General features: G+C 34.7%; 1 protein-coding gene across 3 annotated transcripts in view; it reads left to right on the plus strand.

Moving 5' to 3' along the window:
* Positions 1-21,417, plus strand: part of tmod (tropomodulin) — a 240,965-nt gene that overhangs the window by 152,283 nt on the left and 67,265 nt on the right. For all 3 annotated transcript variants that reach the window (XM_090405530.1, XM_090405529.1, XM_090405528.1), the window contains one exon: positions 7,095-7,225. In XM_090405530.1, the coding sequence (XP_090261656.1) occupies positions 7,095-7,225 (131 nt within the window). The remainder of the gene's footprint in view (positions 1-7,094; positions 7,226-21,417) is intronic.

The following is a 21,417-nucleotide window of genomic DNA, read 5'->3' on the forward strand; positions in this document are numbered from 1 at the left end:
TGATAGCTTTAACAAAATGGGCACTCATTAACTGAACAACCCCTTCTGTATCTGTAACCCTCATTCCATCAAGATTTAGAAGAGTTATTCTTTCATATTCATTCTTTCTTTCTTTTACTTGCAGCATATCGATAGTCTTGTGGGTTGTCTTTAGAACGTAGAGCCAGTTTCTTTTCATACTCAGACTTTGCTTTCCATACAACAGTTGTGACTAGCTACTTATAACATTCATTCATAACAGATGTCATCCTTATGCAAACGGCATTCCTTCCACATCGTCCCTTTCTTAAGAATCTCTTGCTTAATAAGATTACACATCCATTTGACTCCTACCCTATTTATTCTTCAAACTCTCATGACACATTCTGATATCGCATGTTTAAATGCTTCCCATGCATTGTCGATATTCTTCCCACACATTGACCGATTCCACTGAACTCGGTATACTCCTCAGTTGGTCATAATTTTTGCTTTGTAGTTCAGCATGTAACCTTTTCTGAATGAAACGTTCAGAAACTTAGTTACTTCCCAAGTGAGTGTGATGGTGACAACGATCAACTGCATGATCACTGTCACCAACTGGAGGCAGAATAGCTACGTCTTTAACTGAAACACCCTCTGATGACACTATAATCAAACTAACACTAATTGCCCTTGAGTTCATTCTGTCACATGCTGCTTGAGGAAGTTGTTCCGCAACAGCTCAATAAATGCATTTTCATTCTTCTCATGACATTCTACTGCTACCCAATCAATATTTAGATAATTAAAGTCTCCCATTATGATTACTGTTTTCACGCTCATCTTTTTTATTTGGTGATGCATTTCTTCATCACTAGCAACCGATCCATCAGGTCTGTAACAACACCCCACTATGTAATTGATCTTGTTAGATTCCACCTCACACCAGATGGCTTCAAACTCACTGCCACATGAAATAGTGTTAGTAGTAGTACTACTACAATCATAGGTCTCAACTCTAACTGGATTCAAGTCATCTGATATCATTAGCAGCACACCCCCCCCCCCTCTCTCTCTCTCTCTCTCTCTCTCTCTCTCTCTCTCTCTCTCTCTCTCTCTCTCTCTCTCTCCTATCCTCTCTGTTCTTCCTAAAAATACTGTACACTCGATACCAGTTAGTAGGTCTGATTCTGATAACCAGGTACTAATACCTACGATCTGAGGGTTTGTTTCTGATACGCCTAGCATTTGTGTACAGACATAATAATCCACCTTTTTGTTCTTTTGTCTTGTATATAGGTCTGCCTGACACAGTTGGACAACTTGCAGATCAGTGTTCTTCTCTAATGTCACATGTAGACATCTTTGCACATATTTGATGGGTCCAAACCAGATGAACAGAAACCCGAAATCATTCTTTCCTCGTCAACATTTCCATGACAAAGCCCATTCCTGTCATTAACACAGTTATATAACATTGTCGCTCTTACACTCCCATTCACACCATTCCTCCCTTTATAATTTAGTTTCCCCTGACTCTCTGTGTTAAGTCTCATACCAGTTAATATTTTTTCTACATTCCTGATACCAAATGCATTCAGGTGTAGGCCATCCCTCTTGTACAAATCCAGTCTTCTCTCAAACTCACTCCACACATCCAAATACTTGCATCCATTCCTTCTACACAGGTTACGTTTCAAATCGTTTGTCATCATAGCCCTTCTTAATTCATTTTTATCATAACAAGGTAAAATACTGACGATTTTCACTTTCTCACTCTTCACTCTCGCCCTTCCATGTCCTCTCTCCTACTGAACTCATCGCCATTTAAGTCATCGGTGCCTACTACAACTACGATTTCATTTACTTTTCTTTTCTGTTTTTGAATTTCTTGCATTATATTTTTAATTTTTGCTCTAGACAAACTCGATGTTATAACTCGTTCATCTATAGCATGTTTTATTATGTCTCCATACCAAATAACTTCTTTCTTTTTACTAACAATGTCACTAACCTGATTTCCATTATTTCCTGACCTACCTGATTCCTTGCTTTGTTGTTTCTTATTTTCCTGTTTATTTTTCTTTTTCTCCCTCTGTTCATTTAAATGCCTCTCAACTTTTTTGCAATTCCCGCATCATCTCTCTGATGATCTGCTTCAACTTCACTATTTTGGAGTTTAATTAATTTTCATTAACCTCCTCCATGTTGTAAAAATAAATGATTTTTATTATTCCTTAAGTTTTTTTTTTATTTTATTCGTAATATATTTAATATTATTTCTTATCTTCTTTAACTTAACAGTCATAACTCTGAGTTGTAATCTCGTTGCTTGGTCTGGTCTTATCACCTTCAATCCTTTAGTCTACAATTTAATCCCCCCCCACCCCCTCGAAGGTTGTAACTATGCTACTTTCACGTGTGTGCAGTGTGTAGATTTAGGAATTGCCGCCTCTGGCTGGAGCCAATTCCTTTGTCTAACTAGCTGGCTTTCTCTGACACTGATCTTTAAAAATTTATTTATGTAACGACTGTGCCATTAAAGATCGTGCAAAGGAATTGTTTGTCTTTCCTGAACATGTAAGAGAAATACTCAGCGGAACGGAAGTATCTCTAAAATTCAGCACTAAATCAAGCAGTGTTTGAAAACTTACTATTAGTCATGGCTGCTTTTAACTTTAAGTACACACTGGTTCTATCTTTTTATGAGAAGTGCATTGGTAAGTCGAAATCTGGCAAGTTATTTAACAAACAAAACAATTTATTCATACTAAGACATGGTAATTACAATTTAAAGGAAAAAGGATTTTACACATATCAAATTTTTTCATGCTCTTATCAATTCTGCCAAGTAACAATGCAGTGCACGTGTCTGGTTCTCAAATTACTTAAATCAGTACTTCTATCCTTTAGCTTAGAGACAATGACAAATATTTACGTTCACATATATGTCAGACACATGGTTAGTTTCATACACACTTTAAAACAATTTAGCTTAGAATATCAGAATTATACTTAACTAAAATTTACATTCAATCTCTCCTTCAAACATCAACTCTTAACAATAACCTCATAACATTAACAATTGCTCAGAATTCTTTAGACAATTATTTCACAATAATTAAGAAGTGTGGTTTTCCGACTTCATAACCTTACGATATGCTAGCAACTATATAATCAACAATCCCTGCTCTAAGGTTCACAATCCATAACAGTTCTACATAAATCTTACTTGATACATTTCAAGAAAGCCAGTTCAGCATTCATGATCCTAGAGATCACGAATATAGCGTTCTTCTTTCCCGTTAGAACTGCAAACAGACATTATTCCACAGCAACGACAATACAGCATTCCTGGAGATAGCTTAAGGAACTTCGCAATGGGACTTTCTGGAACAGGCCGACACTGCCGTAAAAAAAAAAAAAAAAAAAAAAAAAAAAAAAAAAATCTATCATCGTCGAAATACTCTTAGCAGGATATCCTTCCCCATCCTTGGAACGGCTGGACCTAGGAACCTTCTTCGACGGAACAAGTCAGGAACACAAAAGTAAAAAAAAGCCAGTAGCAGAGCGCCTGTCTCCTTTATATTCTCCGTCAACGGCGTTGGAACTTCTTGGAGTTCCCGAGATGTTCTACCAAGGTTTCCCACCACCACCACCACGAAAATCGCTGAGTCATGGCAGGAAAACCCTGTAACTCGCTGACCTTCGCGCCTGGCAATAGCCTCAGGTCTACATTCAAATAACTTAGCAATACATTCTAATATTTTACCAGATTACATAAAACACTAATGAAAAATTGTTAAACTACAAATATTTTGTATTGACTTTCTTTCTCAAGTAAAATCGGTATATAAGAATTTTGTACAAAATTCCTCCTATACAAGATTTTACAATGTCTCTAATCACCTCGTTAGTGGGACTAACCTTTCTTGCCCTTTTGGCACCATTATAAACATATACAAAATATTGAAATATGTGATAAAACACTAAATACACTAAAACCTACACTAGTATACTACAAAACACTGATTTTCTAAGAGAAAACACAATAAAAACGGACAAAAATCACCAATTTTAATGAGCACTAAATTCGCCAACTAACTACAATGTATCCTCAAACTAGGATCAATCCATGTACTGTGCTCAAATGGAGCTGACTTGCCATAGTGTGTCAATAACGTTTTGCTGTTATAACAAAAATCTGTCTTCATGCTTCATTGTAGAGCAAGGGTAACCTTTTAGCAAATCTCTGGAACACATTCCATTGGTTTGAAATGCTTCCCAGAACCTGGATACAATGCTATGTGAGATTCCAAACTATCTCACAATATCAGTAATTCTTCAGTCTTCGAGCTTTCCAATAATTCTTTTCTACGTGAAATCATCTAGATGACATCTTTGAGACGTTACGCGATGTCCAGTTTCGCCATTTTATTTCTTCATGAAAAGAGCTTCCTTCAGACACGTTTCACCTTGCCTTTTATCCTGTTGTGTTCTACCATGCATGTGATTAGAAAATTTGAATGAATATGTACCCACTTTCTACTCAAAATTGTTACATTGCCATAAGCTGTTTCATGTGAATTTGTGGTTGTAATCTTCAGAGATAGTGTTTGTTCTTAGGTTTTGGACACCAGTGTATTTGAATGCTAGAATTACCTAATCATGCGTTTGTTTAAAGTCTTATGGATTGCTTGTTTCTGAAATGCTTAAAACAATAACATGAAATTAAGCACATATTTGTAATTGTAATATGATCAGAACACAGTAGTAAATATGGCAAACAATGTTTACAGTTTCATAAAAAATAAAAAAAGTTTCTTTTGATTGCCATAGAATTAGGAGAGATTAAACTATTTCACTAAATTTTAATTTACATTAATTAGTCAGTTTATAAAACTAGGATTTATAGAAAACTAAGGCATAGCTTAGAAGAAGAGTGACATTCTTGTTAAAGGTTAGGTGTCCATTAAGAAGAATAGATTGGCTGACAAATTGAGCAAGTTCCAATATATAATATTAATTAAAGCAGTTATAACCAAAAACAGTAAAAAAATTATGTTAGAGATGGATGTACATTAATCTGTGATTTGCTTTATAAAAGATCAAGTGTGGCTTTTTTGGTTGTTGTTGTTGTTGACAACAGCTTTTTTTCAGTGTTTTGTAATTCCTGTTGGTTATTGAATTGAAAGTATCTTTATCAACCCATGTTGGTTGATTTTTGGTACAGTGACTGAATTTCTAGCAGATTTTCTAGTTGATAAAAACATTAAGGGTAGAAGCTTTTTTTTTTTTTCATGGTAAATCTGATTTAGGATGTTGATTACTAATCCACTATGATAGTAATGAGTTAAACACATGACATTTGTGTTTTGTATAGTTTTCTTGGCTGATAATTCTTACAGAATTGTCAGCCAATATACATAATACTGGTTTAGTAGTAAGGTATAATGAAGAACTTAGTTCACAACATTATTTATGTTTAATTTGTATTTAATTCATTAAATACATGGCATGTCATTGCATTGCAGTATGTTGGTGTCACATTTTTCACAAACTGTTGTGTATCTTGAGCAAAATATGAGCCAGCATTATGAGAATTAATTACAGATGATAGTTAACTTATTTGACCTTTTATCATCTGGAATTTTCATATGATTGAGTCCTTTGTCATTCTATACACAATTCTGCCCTTTTAATCATTTTATCTATAAAACAGTGGATTGCACAGAGAAGGAGGGTGGGAGGTAATTCTGTTTTTCATAGTTCCAATAGTGTTATTTTAGGAGTCTTACATTTGTGTATTTGTTGTATATCTCTGAGGTGTGTTATGAAAAATTCATTCCTTGCTTTTTTGCAAAATATCTGCCAAAAAAAAAAAACCCTCAAGCAAGGCAAAGCAAGCAAACATACACAACTTAACTTTATAGAAAAACTCAAAATAATAACTAAATTATCATAATGTATTAATCAAAATCTTGACATCTTAAATATCGGATATTTAGTCGACCACGTTTTAAAAATAAAGGAATGAGACATTATGTGTGGAAACTCTATACACAAACTGAGTCATCTTGCACAAAAAAAGCATGCAATGGAAGAATCATATCAAGATGGCATCAGACACCTACAGGCATTGGACCCATGGTTGTTGTTGATGATGATGATAGCTTCAAGCTTGTCATAATTAGTAGCCTTGTACTTCCACATATATCATTTTCTCACAGAAGTCTTCATATGGCTAGCCACAACTCAGGCGATCACATCATGATTACTTTCACCAACTGGAGGGAAGTACAAAATTGCCCAGTTACTTATTTAAATTGGCCACATTCTGTGTGGCTGTTCATTCAAGTAGTTTGACTTTGTATTTAATGTTGAATACTTTACAGCATCTCACTGTTGCTTGAATATAACATTCTTAAAGTGATTTCAGGGAATCTCACTTGTTTTAGTCTCCTTCATGTTGAAGATAACAAATCTAATCATTTTTAATGTCTACTAAAAAGCAGCCATATCTTTTTTTTTCTGGGGATGGGGATGCTTTTAGCATTACCTCCCTTGAGAAACTCTTTACATTTTGCATATTGCTTTACTCTTTCAACACTACAAACCACCAAATTTTTCTCTCTTCTAGATTGAAGAGGACAAATTGGCCATAATAATGAATTCTTTACTTACTCACTCACTTTACAATATTCCAAAATTTGGTATCTTTTGCCCTGTGCCCTATCTTTATTTGATGTTAGATTTTTATAATTATTCTAGATATAAAATCCAACACCAAATCAAATGAGCCTCTTTAATTGCTTTAGTCTCATTCTCTGAAACTTCTTTTATCCACTCTTCCCCCTCCCTCCTGCACACACACACACACATGCATCTGCAAGAATTTTTTAACATTCTTTTTTGATATCTCTAACCAGTATATTCTTCTAGTGTGCCAAACACACTGGCACACTATCTTATACATATGTTACATATGTATAAGATAGATATTCAAATTATATATAGATGATATAACTAATTTTGTAGGGTCTTTTCCAGATAACCCAAAAAAAAGATACTTTTGTACTATATATTCTGAAAAGTTATATTATTTGGTAATGAAAATTAATTGAAATTTATAGGTATTGTTAGAGCAACACGACCAAAACTTCTGCCTCTGGAACCTGACAATAATACCGATGTGGACAAAACGTTGAATCAAGTGTGTAAAAATGATCCTGTTCTGAAGAAGCTGAACTGGAACAATATTAGAGTATGCATGAGTATTTTATTGATCATCATAGGTGTGGATGGCAATTTAGTAGAATTTTTATTTTAAAATAGTTAATTAATACAAAGGTGGTCTGAAAAGTTCTTGCCCTCGGCCATAGATGGCAGCACTATCGGCAAGTTTTTTTTTCTAAGTTGGTACATCTGTCATAAGCATCCATGTGAAATTGCAAGTCATTCTATCAAGTAGTTTGTTTTATACAGCTGTCTGAAGCAAAAATGCTGTCTGTATCCCTTGAAATGGATAAAATTGAGTATTGTGCAGTTATAAAATTTTTTGTAAAAGAAGGTTTAACGCCAAAAGAAATTCATTTGAAGTTTATGAGTACCCTTCTCTTTCATTTTTGACAATTAAGAAATGAACTGTTGAGTTTAAACGTGGCTTTACCAGCCTTGAAGATGATCCACGTGAAGGACGTCCAAAAAGCGTAACAACACCAGAAGTCATTGATCAAGTGCACGATATGGTATTGGATGACCGGCGAGTCAAAGTATGTGAAATTGCTGAGACTATAGGCATTTCAAAAGAACGTATAAGGATATATTTTGCGTGAAGAATTACAAATGAAAAAGCTTTGTGCAAGATGGGTGCCACGCTTGCTCACAGCAGATCAAAAATTCACTTGCATGAAAATCTCTGAACAGTGCTCGGAGCATTTTAACAGGAATAAAACTGATTTTGTGTGTTGATTTATTACTATGGATGAAACTTGGATTCACCAGTACACACCAGAATCCAAACAGCAGTCAAAACATTGGACAGAAACAAGTTGTTCAGTGCCAAAGAAGACAAGGTCATGGCATTGGTGTTTTGGGATGCTAAAGGCATTTTATTTATTAATTATCTTGAAAATGGTAAAACAAGAACTGGGGAATATTGTTCCAATCTTTTAACCAGACTAGACAAAAAAATTTGTGAGAAAAAGACCCAGTTTGCAGAAGAAAAAAAAAATCATCTTTCATCAGGACAATGCACCTGCCCACGAAGGTGTTTTAACAATGAGAAAATTAAGGGATCTGCACTACAAATTTTGGAACATCCACCCTATTCCCCAGATTTGGCTCCCTCTGACTTCTATGTTTTCCCAAAACTAAAACTTTTTCTCACTGGTCAGCGTTTTTCTTCGAATCAAGAGGTGATTGCAGCTGTAGAGGGGTATTTTGCAGATCTTACTGAGAATTACTACACGGATGGGATAATGGTGCTGGAGCATTGCTGGAATAAATGTATTAGTCTTAAGGGAGATTATGTTAAAAAATAAAAATAATTTTGAAATTATAAATTCATTTGTTCATTGTTAGGCTGAGAACTTTTCAGACCACCCTCGTACATATATCTGTATCTCAAAATCTTTCAGCTCTTGCAGTTTTTATGCTCTAGGTTCAGTAATTCAGATCACTTATCTATTGTAAGAAGAGGGTACATATTCAAGAATTTGTATAGAATCTAATGTGATGTAATACATTAATAATAATTAATATTAAATAGTGTACCATTTCTGAAACAAATCTTTCCCTAATCTTTCAGAAGATTAGGGAAAGATTTTCATTCCCTAATCTTCTGAAAGTTTTATACCTGACCTATTTTAGCAGATCTTGTTAATACAAGAAATAGGTTTCATATATATACAATTTTTTTTTCATAGCATGTAAGAACTTTATCAAAAGAACAGGATTTTTTCTTATGATAAATTTAAACTATAGTGTTTAATTATTGGACCTTTATGCACTTGAAACAATGTGTTCACCTCTTCTTCAGAGGTAAGAGTTCTAACTATAAAATGAACATTATATAAAATCAATTCTTATTTGTAGAAATCAGATACAGTTTGTAATATAAGGTTTGCTGTGGAGAAGTTGATATCTGCTGACTCTGGATTTTTTATTTTTTTTTTTAATATCTAGTTCACTGATCAGTATAGTTTCCTTCTGCTTTAAACGTTGATTTTTTTTATATTCCTTAAATTACAGCTAAGCTGATGTTTGTTACAAGTTGAGGCATATTTCTACCAAAAATTTAAATTTTGTAGAAGTAAACCTCAACTTGTGCCACATGATGGCACTTTATTTCTGCCAATCAGCATACCAAAGTCTAACAAAAAAATCATTCTTATGTATAGTGACCTCTCAATTATCTGATTGCTTAGGGTGGTATTTCCCTAACTTTTACTACCTGTGTTCAGGCAAGTACTTTTTGGCAGAAGTTATATTTCATTAAAACAAGAATAATTATATAAAAGTATTTATTTTTTAACATTTGCACTGTAATAAATCACAAGCACGAGAAGCATTTTTAATTATTGAATACATTTTTAGTTATATGAATCGCCAATGTACATACATTAAATTTAGTAGAGAGATTTAAGAAAAGAAATTTAGCAGATGATTTCGACTGTGTAGTTTGAACTACTTGAATTTAAACTTTTAATGCAAAAAAATTCAAACCATGCAGTTGTAACACGATTAGGCATTTACATTATGCAATTCTCCAAGCAAGATCTCTCCATTTAGGGTACCCTTGGAACGTAATCAAGTTATGAAACAAAATATTGTTGTCCATACCCAACTGTGGAACTTCACACCGAAAGAGATTAAAGATTTCTTTATGCCAAATTTTACTTTTCTTAATGGAAAGAATGTCGATTCCAAAGTGTTTTTAGCAGTCTTAGAGCTAAGCACAGAGTGTTGTAATATTCAGGAACAATCTCAGCTTTAGGACCTGTATAATCATTGACTCCAAACAGGGGATGATGAAAACCCAAGTAGTAATGGAGAAGGTCTGCACATGTGTGATCAGTCTGCAATATTTTATGGATTTTAGAAGCTGTATTGCTTAGATAACAGAATTTTAAGACTGGAAGTCCAAATCCTCCATGCTTCTTTGATAGTTGAAGAAATTCCTTTTTAACTTTTTGGTATCGGCTGGACCAAAAAAATTGCAGAAGCTTACTATATAATTGCTTTTTTTCAGCTTCTGTGATGTCTGTAATATTTATTATGTACAACCGAGCAGGAAAGATTATGGTTTTGAGTACTATGACTTGAGAAGAAAAGGAGAGTGGCACTATTTTCTAGTTTTTGTATATAAGTTCTTGGACTGATAATATTGGGTGAGTGGAGAAGGAAATTCCAAGTATAATCAGGGATTCTCTTTCTTATGGATTAGTCCAAAAAAGAATGCCTTCAAATCCCACTTTCCATAAACTTTTAATTTTGACTTGTCTGCATTAATAATTAATCCACTGCTTTGCTGAATTTTTTCAAAATACCAAAAATATATATATGGAATCATTATCCTTCAAAGTTCCCACTACATCAAGGCATATGCTAATACCTTATTTTCCTTAAAAGTTAAAGGAACTGTTATTCCTCGCACAACATGTGTATTGTTGACTTCCTGCAAGAAAGGTTCAAGAACCAATGCAAAGAGCAGTGGACTGAGAGGACAACCTTGCTCGACTCCTTTTCAAATTTTTACTGGGTCTGACAGGAACCCATAACTAGGAGGTGGGTGGTTGAATTGGCATAGGCCTCTTTGATAACAGATAGCAAATTTTTACCTACACTAATTTGCTGGAGGGTGTGGAATAGAAAGGGATGCTGGACATTATCAAATGCTTGAGTAAGGTCTACTGATAGCACTGCCATTGACTGCTTTATCGTGTTAACTAAGCGGATTAGATCACATAGCAGAAATAGATTAAATTCTACTGCTCAACCTGGTACTCCATACACCTGTGTGCTTTTAATTATGTATCTCATTCCCACTTTAAGCCTGTTATTGATAATGCAGAAAAATATCTTGTAGTCTGATTAGATAAAGAAATAGGCCTCCAGCTGCTGATTAAGGTTCTGTTAGGTTTAGGAATGAGGACAGTAGGGCTTGCTACAGATTCACTTGGTATGTGTCCTGATGAGAGAAAGGCATTAAATTGTGTAACTAGAATCATCATCATCATCATACGTATCAAAGATTTAGGCCTAGTATGGCCTGTTCCGGCCTTAGAAGTCATCGTTGAATCGTTTAAGAGGACGTCCTGGTTTTCTTTTTCCTAATGGCTTGTACTTTAAGGCTTGTTTTGGTAATCTTTCTGTTTTCATTCTTTGAACGTGTTCCATCCATCTATGTTTATATTTTTTAATTTTTTCAATTACTGGTTCTTGGTTTAATTCTTTCATAATATCTTCGTTTCTTTTGTGATCAAATAGGAATACTTTGCAGTTTTTCTCATAAACTTCATTTCTGCTGTTGTTAATCTTTGTTTGTCTTTTTGTTTTATTGTCCAGATTTCGCTTCCATACATTAAGACCAGTAGGGCTAACGTATTGTATACTTTTAGCCTGGTTTGTTTTTGAACTAGGTTTGGTTTAAATATAGAGTTAATTACTCCTGTTATTTTTAAATATTTTGCAATTTTTAGGTTTATATCTTTTTCATTTTCATAAGTGATCATACATCTTAGGTAGTTAAATGAATTCACCTGTTCTAAGATCTTGTTATCTAATACTATTTTAGTTCTTGCTGGATCTTGTCCTTTAAAGGCCATAGTTTTTGATTTTTCCGTTGATATTATCATACCATAATCTTTGGATATCTCATTTAGATTTAAAATAGCTTTCTGTAAGTTATCTTCAGAATTTGTAATTATTATTTGGTCGTCTGCAAAGAGGAGAGTGTTTAAGTTAACTGTAGGTGAAAGTTTAATTCCTTGATGTAAATTTTTACTCCATTTTATTATTATTTCATTTAAGTAGATATTAAAAAGAGTTGCTGAGAGGGGACATCCCTGTCGGACCCCTTGGTTTAACTCTCTTGTATATGATAGCTCATGATTTAATCTTATTTGTATTTGATTATTTTCATATATACTTGTGACAGCTTTTAGGATATTATTTGGTATTTGTCTTTCTTTTAATATGTTAAATAATATGTTTCTTTTAACTTTGTCAACTAGAATAGGAAGAATAAAATCCCTGGCTTCACGATGAAGTTCTATCCCTAGACCATAAGGTCCTGGTGATTTTCTTGTTTGGTATTCTTTATAGGCTGTGGTAACTTCAGATGTAATGGGTCTGTCAAACCCATCTTTGATATGAACAGGAAAGCCATTGATGTTCCAAGAGTTATAATTTCGAACAGTAGTACTATTGTCTTCAAACAGATTTTTGTAGTATTTTTGAAAGGAGTCAAGGATGTCTTGAGTGGTGGATATGTCTTCTCCATCAACGCAGATTTGAGTGATAGTCCTTTCTTTGCGAAATTTTGTGAATTGTCTATTGAAGAATGCAGTTGAAGGGCTAAGTGCTACTGTATTCTTATCTTAAAATTTCTTTCTTTTACTTGTTTCTGCCTTTCCAGTTCTATCTCTATGTTAATGTTTCTAATGATGTTGCTACATTCTATACCATTGCATTGGTTTGTTAATAACCACCGTCTCTCTTTATACACGTCTTTTAACTTTTTCCTTTTGAGGAAAAAGTTTCTTTCCCTATTCCATCATATTCTGCTTTACTGCTTCTTTGAATTTTAACCACATATCCCAATTCCAGATAACGTTATTCCAATTTGAACAGAGGGTCTGGAATTTTAGTTGTAAAGATAATGGAAAATTTGGTGGAAGTCTCAATGGTCCAGAAGAGATCACTACTTTTTCCATGCAGTTCAACTTAAGTAGAACTGGATTATGATATGACATGTTGATGTCAAAATGCTTTATCCGAATTGTCTTATTTATAAGGGAAGAAGAGATATAAATTCGATCAATACTAGTACCAATACCTTTTTTCATGTACGTGTATGCCTGGAGATTAGGATTACGAAATCTTCATATCTACTAGCTGAGCATTGTCGAGACATGTTTTTAACTGTGCATATCCCACTTTTCCACTCCTGGGGTGTCCTCCTGTTTTGTCTAATGTGGGGTTTTCAATACATTTCCAGTTTCCAGCTGCTATGATCTAGTGGGTACCATATGAATGTGGCTCCAATTCCTGGAAGAATTTTCGTCTAACTGTTCCATTGGATGGAGCATAAACATTTATTAACCTTATTACACATCCACAGTATTTCCAATCTATTGTCAAGATTCTCCCTTCTACGTGCCTTCGGATATTACAGAATGACCCAAGGAGGGGGGGGGGGGGGGCAAGAATAAGAATTCCTACTCTGGCCCTGTTAAATCTTCCAAGAAAGACGTGGATATCTATCTGTTAAACTTTTTATATCTGCAAAAGTATGTTTCTTGGAGAAACAGAAACCTGATATTATGTCATGGCATAAGTTCCATATAGTTTCTTGTTTAATTTGTCTGTGGAATCCTCATACATTTAATGAGGCAATGCAGAAAGGAGATGCTATGATTATTGAACTGTCTTTAACTTCTAAATTTTGGATGAACCTGATGGGGTCTTCAATCTGTGAAGGAGCAATTGTGTCACCTGCTTCTTGTAAACTGTTTTCCAGTTTTTTATAGTTGCTTTCCATTATTTCAATTTCATGCCTATTGTTCTTGATTTGAAAGCTGGTTATTTTCTTTTCATGTAGGTAATAACTGTACTGAGAAAACTTTGAATCAGTAAGCTTTATTATATTTTCTTTAATCTCTTGTTTTCTCTTTATTAGCACGAGTTGGTTCTTCATAATTCATAAACTATTCTGAGCCTGAAGAGTTTTCATTTGATGAACCACAGCTTTCTCCATCTTTACATTTTTTATTTCTTTTTCTTTTAGATGTGGTTCCTTTTTAATTTTTTTTTTGTTTATTTTCAATTTTTTTTATTAATTCATCTTTCCTTTTTTGATGATCTTTTTTCAGTCTGCATATTAAGTTCTTTCAGTTGTCTTACTGCCTTTTCATTTCTCCTTATAGAACAGTTGCATGTTTTTGCATTTCATTTTGTACCTGTTCAGTTGTTATATTAGGTTCATTATTCATAATTTCAACTCATGACCCGTCAGTATTTGACTGGGAAAGTTGCTCCCGCAGATCTGGAATTTTGGGGCTAATTTCTAGCTCATTTGGTCGTGCACTTTTTGTGATTTTGCAAAGCGTAGTTTGTTTAAAAGTGCCGTCTTTACTAGACTGAAGATCCAGCAACTTTTCATTATAGCTCTCTGATATATATGGTGTTCTAAATGGCTCTACCGGTGCTCCCACTGTTTCCACTAAAGTTCTAAAAGGACAGGTGTTAACGTGGTGTTCAGAACTTTCACATTTCTGCCAAGGTTTGAGGGACTGATTAGTGATATGTCTGATCTCCATGCAGTTGAAACATTTAGATTTGGGGCAGTTACCACCCAAGTGATTGTATGACCCACAATGTAGACATTGCCTTTGTACTGCAGGATACTTTACCATAACTCAGGTTGTACCGATGTTGACCCAATTTGGTACAGGCATCTTCATATCCATTTTGAAGGTAACATCACCAGAAAACCGATTTCGATTTGGATAAATCCTTTTGTATATTACTAATCTCGCCCCGTTTCAAAAATGTCTGTATAAAAATTTCATTACTGTTCTCTATATATTCCATGAAATCTTTCAGGAATAACTGTGCTGCCTTCGAAAGTGAAATCCTGTAATAGTTTGTCCCTTGTTTCCACATCTTTAACTACAATTAAATATTTCCCTCTGCCGTTAAGTGGTAAAAGAATAAATCTTGTTTGCAGCAACTATCTCTTTTAAAACCTTAGTTACCCGTCTCGCTCCTTCACATCCGGGAATTTCAATTCCTAGAGTTTGAACCCTCAGAGGAATTGGTACCATTATCTCAAGTGGTAAAAAGACTAATCTCTGCATTTAATTATAAGGGAAAAAAAAAAACCTTTCAGTTGTAAGACTGAGAATAAAATAATTCTGTGATACAGAAATAATTCTAGACCACCAACAAATGCTTCATTTGAGCTACTATAAAATTGCAGCCATGATACTGCTAAAAGTAATCCCGTAATGCAGATATTAACTGCACTACCAGCAATTTTAGTATTTATTTTAATGACGACCATTGCTAGTGATGAAACCACCACTAGAACCAGTAAAATAAAATCAAAGTGAAAAACGAACTAAAAAAGCCACAATACTTATCTTTTGTTGAAAGCCAAGATCTGAGGCCTCTTCAGTGGAAGCCAGACCCAGAAGTGATACTAAGGTTCAAGTAATGTAGAAGTCATATTTTCATATACGAGTTGCCAAAAGGTGTCATAACTTATTATTAAAATACTCTGGATTAGAGATAGTTGTTGGAAGTTTTTCCACTTGGTTATACGGTAAATTAAAGATACCAAGAAATTATATACTTGGTTTAATCCTTTATCCAAGTCTATAAACCAAGTATATAATTTCTTGGTCTTTAATTTATAGTATAACCAAGGAGAAAAACTTCCAACAACTATCTCTAATCCAGAGTATTTTCTGGATTGGGTAGTGACCCTTCCCAGTTCTTACCTCTTTAACTGTGCACAAACTTAATTTCCACTGATATCCTATAACATCTCAAAAGTTTATAAATCTCTATGATAGCTCCCCTCTTTCTTTTGTCTGCCAGTGTCTGCAGTCCACATACTCTGAATATATCCTCATAATATACATTCTATAATCCTGATATCATATTTGTAACTCTTCTTGGCAGTCTTTCTGCAGCTTCTTTATTTCCCGGAACCCAGGACACCGAATCTGTGCACAGAAGTGCAGTTGTATCAAGGCTTTGTAAAGAGGCAAAATGACTATTTCCTTTCATATCAATGTTAATGTCAACATCACAATTATCCTCTGCATTCTATTTGCAATTTTTGTAATGACCTTCTAACTTAAAATTTCTACAAACCATAACTCCAGCATCTCTAACCTTCTTGGTTACTCCAAGTATAATCCCACCAATATAATATGCTGCTGGATATCACATCATGCCAAAGTGCATAACTTTATACATACTAACATTGAAATGATAGCTATTATCATTTGCCCACAATTTCATCCTATTCAAATTGCCCTGTAAATGCTATATAAGTAGCATCTCTTGATTGCTCTGCCTATTTTTGCATCATCAGCAAGCAACTGAAGATCGCCTGTCAACCTATTTTCAGTATCATTAATATATAGATAAAACAATAATGGTCCAAGGACTTCAAATACTGATAGGTTGATAGTTTGCTACATCAGTCTTTGCACCACCCTTGTGGATCACACCACTGATCACCTTAAATCTGGCACATGCACTTTCATATCATCCCTTTTCTGCCTATCAACCAGTTTCTGTAACCCACAAATCTTCAACCTGTTCTTGTAAGGTTCATTCCATAGACCTGCTACCATCCTGGTTGCTTTCCTCTGTATTCTCTCCACCTCCTCATCACAAAGAAACCCTGCTGCCCAGATCTGCATAAAGTAGTCAAGATGGAGTCTTATCAAGGCTTGATTAGGGGGAACAAATAACCTGCTTGTTTTTACTCTTCAAAGTAACCAAGTGATTTGATGGCACTTTTGCTATGTGTTCCCCCCCCCCAAACTCTCTATCCACTAACATTCCCAAGTCTCTGGCTTCATCAGTTTCCTGGAGTACAGTTCCACCAATGTGATATACAGCTGATAATCTTTTCACATTAAACTGACATCCATTCTCCTTTGCCCAGTCTGCCAATCTATCCAAATCATCCTGCAAAATTTTGACATCATCTGTATTAACTATTGCTCTACCTAACTTTGCATCATCAGCAAACAACTGAACAGTTCCCCTCAGATCATGTCCTATATCGTTAATGAACAAATTAAACGGTATTGGTCCAAGAATAGAACCCTGCAGCACGCCACTAGTCACAGGACTTCTTTTGGACTCTACTCCTGAATAAACTACTCTATCTCTCCATCAACCACCTCCTATCCATCTCACCAAAAGAAGTCCTGTGACGTGCTGCAGGGTTCTGTTCTTGGACCAATACCATTTAATTTGTTCATTAACGATATATTTGCAGCACATGGGCATGGATATAGATCCATGCCCATGTGCTGCAATTTACTGATTAGAATTCCATGTGTTATCCTGTCAAAGACTTTCCCAAAATCCAGCAGTATCACTGTAAACCCATTTCCTTTATCCAGCTCAGTTGTCGTATTATAAAATGTAAGCTACTGAAGCATGACCTACCTTTCACAAAACCGTGCTGCCCCACCCCCGTACAGTACCCAATTTCCATCTTTCCATTCCTGTACTTGACCAACTTCTCCAGTCTTTGACAACGACTCCTGACGATTTTCTGAAGATTTGTATGTTTGGTCATAATAGACTACCAAAGTAGTATATAATATATCTGTATATTATTATTATTATTATTATTATTATTATTATTATTATTATTATTATTATTATTATTTGACACCTCCAGGGAGTCCAAAGACTCATCTGTATTTAATAGCTTCATCATAATTTGTCTGATTAAGAACCCTAACTAATTGAATTTTTTTAACCAGTTGAAAAATATTTCCTTCCAGATTCAACTCTTTCTACCTTACTTTGTTGTGACTGTTTTAGTTTCACTAAAATTTATTGGCATTACACATTATATAGTGCTTGCAGTTTTTATGTTATATACAATAAGTTTTCTTTATTGTTTATAAATAATACAATATCAGTTGCATCTTTTATCATGCAGTTATTATCGATTTACAGATATTCAGCCTTTTTCTGGAATGGATTCTGTTCCTGTTCTTAAGCATAGATTACTCCTAATATTTACTCCTAAGCATAGATGAAAGTGCTAAAGGTGAAATGTAAACACCAGATGACTCCACATCTGGTGTTTACATTTCATTTACTCCAGATGTTTATTTTTGCAGTGATGTTTTTATAGTACAAGAGAGTACAATGAGTATTTTTTTACTTATTTTTGTTTTAATATTTCAAATTTATGTAAAGACCACAGTAGTAACTTTTAATTAATAAAGGTAGAAATATTTCGTACTGAAATTTACAGTACATCTTACAAACAGTTAAAGGAATGAAATACAAAATACAGAACAGTCGGTGGATCACATGAAATTGTTGCTGCGTGCTAGGAGAATAATAACTAAAATTATTAAATAATCCTTTAAAGATAATTAATTTTTATTGCTGGTTACATAAAATAAAAGTCTCCCAGATTTTTGAGAGAGAGAGAGAGAGACAGTCATTTCGATTTAAATTCAGCCAATGTAAAATAGCTTCACAACTTTCTTTAAAAAGGCATTCATATTTGAACCTGCATCTATGGAGGAGAAGAGCTTTATCCCACTGGATATAAGTAGTGTCAATGCTGTGTTGTGAAAGACCAGACTTCTGAGGTTTCATGTATGCAATATAATATTGATGTTCCTTAATTCTTTTCTCCACAGAATGACCTGTTTGTCCAAAATAAGATACATTGCATTCATATGGTATTTAGTAAACTCCCGCCAAGGATAGAGATGACAGTTTATCTTTTGTTCAATATTCTGCCTATCGGTTCTGAGATGCCTGGAATGTAAGGGATTGGAACTCTGCAGTCCGTTGAAGAAACCTGAGGTATTGGAACATAGGATTCAATTATCTGCTGGATTTGATTGGAATAGTAACCATTTGATTCTATTAACTTGTTTATAGTGGAAAGTTCATGTAAGATTACTGGAGAGGAGCACACTTTATGTGCTCTATTAATTAAGGATTTGATAATGCCAACTTTTTGAGATGTGCGATGAGCAGACGTTGATGGATGTATCTGCCAGTAAATGTAAATTTTTGATAAACACTTGTAGATAAAGTACCAGAAGATGTGCGTGTAAGGAGGATGTTCAAGAATGGTAAACTGCCAGAATTTTCTTTTTCCAAGGTGAATTGAATATGTGGGTGAAGGCTATTTATCTGTTGTAGAAACATGGAAAGTTCTTCTTCTTCAGAATGTGGCCAAATAGCCAAAACATCATCGACATAACGAAACCAAAGAGAGGGTTGAGGATGAAATATAATTCTTTATATCACAAGCAAAAGAAAAACTTTACCTCTGACAACACTTCTACGAATAACCTTGATTTTGCAGTTATACCTAAACGCATTCCGTATCTTGATTTTTTTTACATAATATAGAACGTAATCTGTCGGGACTTTCTAGCGAAGATGCTAACAAACTACGATTTGAAGTTGTGACTTCTCTTTTAAAAGCAAATTACCTCCTGTAACCTATCTAATGCTGAAATCGATGGGCTAACTTCTTTAAGAAAAAATAAAGATTTACCTATTTCAAAAGCCAAAAAGGGAAAGGCTGTTGTTGTGATCATGGATAAGCCTGACTATGAGAGAAAAGTATCCAGCCTTTTAGGAGATACCTCCACTTACCAAGAAATCAGTCATAATCCTGCAAATTCACAAATTAAACAATTAAATAAGTTACTTGATGAAGTTATCAGTTGGGATCCTAATTACGTGGATAAACTACGTACTTATTTTGGAAGAACTCCTCGCTTATATGGCCTCCCAAAAACACACAAAGAAGGCTATCCAGTAAGACCTATCGTGAATTGTATTGATTCTCTTATGTATCGAATTGCAAAAGTCTTATCGCGTTCCTTAACTGCTCTTACTGGACACTCCAGATCATACATAAAAAATTCAACAGATTTTCTTGAGAAAATCCAGGATATTCAAATCAAAGAGTCTGAGTTATTAGTCAGTTCTGATATTGTTTCTCTTTTTACCAACATCCCACTAGCTGAATTACTATATGAGGATTACCCTCCAGATATTGCAAAGATTTTTGAATTCGTTATCCACTCAGGCTATTTCAGTTGGAAAAACAAGATCTACAAACAAGTTGTTCTCGTGGAAAGGCTTAGATGTTGGTTATGCATTTTTACTAAATAGCTTAAGGAAATTACAACGTATACTAGGATATACATTAAAATAAATTTTAATATTATCCGATGCACTCCTCTCCTTCTTAACACACTTAAACAACCAACACCCCAGAATCAAATTCACTCTGGAAGAAAAAAAAAAACTGTCTTCCTTTCTTAGACACACTAGTCACCTGTCAGCCTGATGGAACCTTGGTTTTCTCAGTCTATAGAAAACCCATCCATACAGGCAGATACATTCACCAACAATTCCCCCCCCCCCCTCAACAATATGGAGTCATTAAGACATTACACAACAGGGCTAAACTTATCTGTTCAAATGACAATGCCCTAACCACAGATCTACACCACATTCTCAACACTTTCTCAGCCAATGGCTATCCCCCCCCCCCAAAAAAAATCCAAGAAATATTGAAACCAATAAATCACCCCCCCTCACAACAAGTCTAAATCCATCACCATACCCTATATCTGAGGTACCTCGGAAAAAATTACAAAAACCTAAAAAAAAACACGCCTTAACTTCTTGTTACAGGCCAACAGGCCACATAAAAAATTGGCATCCCTTATCCGCTCTACTAAAGAACCCCCCCCCCAAGACCAAACTGGTGTGTACGAGATCCCTTGCAGCTGTAAGCTGTCCTACTTTGGCCAAACAGACAGGACAGCTAATATCAAAATTTCAGAACACAAGGACTACATCCGGTTTCACCAATACAGCCACTCTGGTCTTGCAGACCATGCGCTGGATACCCATCATAGAATACGGTGGAAGAAAGCCACGATAATACACCATAGTAAATTCAAATACGAAAGGCTTTTCATGGAATCAGCCTCAGCCCTAAGAAACAATCCAAACCTCAACAAATTTGGGTGTATGAGACTCCCCAAAATTTGGGAAACCTACATCAGAAATCAGAAGACCTTCAGCCCAATTGCCCAAGAATACCAACATTGCCTGCTAGGGGACACCATCAGGACTTTTAGGAGAAAGAATAGCTTCCTGCTTCGTCCTCATTTACTGTTTGTTGTGCTTGCATGCACGTGTCTTGTTTTTAAGTTCCTGTGAAAATGGCAACGTGACGTTGCCGAAATATTGGAAGTGTATTAAAATTTATTTTAATGTATATCCTAGTATACTTTGTAATTTCCTTAAGCTATTTAGTAAAAATACAAGTTGAAGATACCGCCATGGGTAGCCCTCTTTCTCAATCTTTGGCAAACTATTTTTTGAAACATTTCGAAGATACGATGTTTTCATCCATTCATCCCCAACCCTCTCTTTGGTTTCGTTATGTCGATGATGTTTTTGCTA

The sequence above is a fragment of the Typopeltis vanoorti genome, chromosome 15 (genome assembly GCF_054136105.1).
Source record: "Typopeltis vanoorti isolate ZY-2024b chromosome 15, IOZ_Tvanoo_1.0, whole genome shotgun sequence".
NCBI classification, from domain to species: Eukaryota; Metazoa; Arthropoda; class Arachnida; order Uropygi; family Thelyphonidae; genus Typopeltis; species Typopeltis vanoorti.